Source organism: Elephantulus edwardii, unplaced genomic scaffold, assembly GCF_000299155.1.
Source record: "Elephantulus edwardii isolate Elephantulus edwardi_28Jun2011 unplaced genomic scaffold, EleEdw1.0 scaffold00243, whole genome shotgun sequence".
Taxonomy (NCBI): Eukaryota; Metazoa; Chordata; class Mammalia; order Macroscelidea; family Macroscelididae; genus Elephantulus; species Elephantulus edwardii.
In genome coordinates, this window is record NW_006399993.1 from 2,663,105 (window position 1) to 2,664,903 (window position 1,799).

The following is a 1,799-nucleotide window of genomic DNA, read 5'->3' on the forward strand; positions in this document are numbered from 1 at the left end:
GTCAGCCTCCTGTCATGTCAGTCTCCCACAGGATTTTGAGTTTTCTCTTTCCTTGGATCACCACGCTCATGACTTCTCGAAGGGGGTCGGGTCCCAGAATGGCTCGTAGGTCCACCATTTCACTCAGCCGTATACAAAGACCCCCTCTCGCTGGCCCAGCGGCAGGTGCATTTGGAAGCGTCCTGCCTGATGAGGTTGCCCTGTGCTCTCTCGCCTGGCTCAGCGCTTGGAGCGCGTTATGGCCTGTCTGTGCCCGGCGCGCGCCCCAAGCCCTCGCTTGCTCGCGCCCGCAGCGGCCCGACAGAGCGCGCGGCCGCCTTACGCGCGTCCTCAGGCCGTCCCCGTCGGCCCTAGCGGCGCGCACACCAGCCTGGCCCAAACACCCCACTCGGGCCGGCCAGCTCGCGGGTTCGCTCGCCCCGCCCCCGCTTCCCCGCGCCGCTGCTGGGCGCTTGCGCGGGGCGCGTGGCCGTGGCCAGGGTCTCCGCTGCAGCCGGTGGTGCCGCTGCCGCCTCAGTCAGTCAGTCAGTCAGTCCCCAGCAATGGCGGAAGGAGGTGAGCGAGAGGAGCTGCTCTCGCCGCCGCCGGTCTCCCCGGCTAAGAGGCTGTGCTCGTGGCCCAGCCCGCAGGCTCACCACCCTCGCGGTTTGCCTGGGACGGTCAGCGGCGGGGCAGGGGGCGTCGGCGGTAGCTGCCTAGCCCCCGGGGCCCGCCCCCACCTGCAGCCCGAGTCCTTGCTGGACTGCGCCGCCAAGACGGTGGCGGAAAAGTGGGCGTACGAGCGGGTGGAGGAGCGCTTCGAGCGGATCCCGGAGCCGGTGCAGCGCCGCATCGTCTACTGGTCCTTCCCGCGGAATGAGCGGGAGATCTGCATGTACTCCAGCTTCCAGTACCGGGGCAGCTCCGGGGCCGGCGCTGCTGGCGGCGCAGTGGGGACTTCGCCGGCCGAGGAGGGGCTGCCACCGCCCCCCGGGGCCACAGCTCCGACCGGCTCCGCCCCCGGGACCGCCGCTGTGGTTGGGACGTCCCCAGGACTGAGCGCAGGAGCCAGTGCGGTCGGCGGCGGCGGCGGCGAGGGGCTGCCCTTCCGCCGGGGCATCCGTCTGCTGGACAGCGGCTCCGTGGAGAACGTGCTGCAAGTCGGTAGGTGTTCTCTGCGCCCCTCTTTGGTCCCCAGCCTCCTCTCCCGCAGGTCCACCCCTTTGCCAGAGCCCTGCAGTGAGACCCCGGCTTTCTACCCAACTCCTATGCCTCTGCAAGGACAGACAAGTCACATAAAAACTTTTTTCAACATCTCATTCAGGTCCACTGCTGCTCTTTCCCTACTGGCCTATACCCTCATTTCTTTTTGTTTGGAGAGCGAATAGGTAGCTTTTCCCCACTCTTCACTGTGCCCGCACCAAATGCAAAAATAATGCATGAGGAGGTACGTTTTTGGATTGTCATAATCTCGGAAATGCGTTTTCCCCCAATTTAAAACTGGAGAGGAGAGTATTGTTAATGAATCTGGGGCAAGCACTTTAACAAGGAGTCTTTGAGGGACAGGCTGTAAAAGGCAAGCTATAGTCTTAGCAGATTGAAGCTGCCTGTAATCAACTTTAACATAGGGGGGAAAGAAAACAACAATAAATACAGTTCATTTTAGGCATCTTTAATTGTGCAATTGTTTGCTCTAATATTTTTCTCTTTGGACCAGTGATGCTTGGGAATCCAGGCTGCGGACTAACAATAACGGAAGATGGAAGTGTGACAGCTTCTCTTCTCCACACCCCTACCCAAGCAAAAAAAAAAAAAAAAAA

The 1,799-nt window shown here is 61.4% G+C and overlaps 1 protein-coding gene across 1 annotated transcript in view; it reads left to right on the top strand.

Annotated features, from left to right (window-relative positions):
• The first annotated feature begins 312 nt into the window (after positions 1–312).
• LOC102844716 (zinc finger SWIM domain-containing protein 5-like) overlaps positions 313–1,799 on the top strand; it is a 294,761-nt gene continuing 293,274 nt past the window's right edge. Inside the window, exon 1 of the mRNA XM_006898995.1 lies at positions 313–1,143. Coding sequence (XP_006899057.1) covers positions 543–1,143 — 601 coding nt within the window. The 5' untranslated portion in view covers positions 313–542. The remainder of the gene's footprint in view (positions 1,144–1,799) is intronic.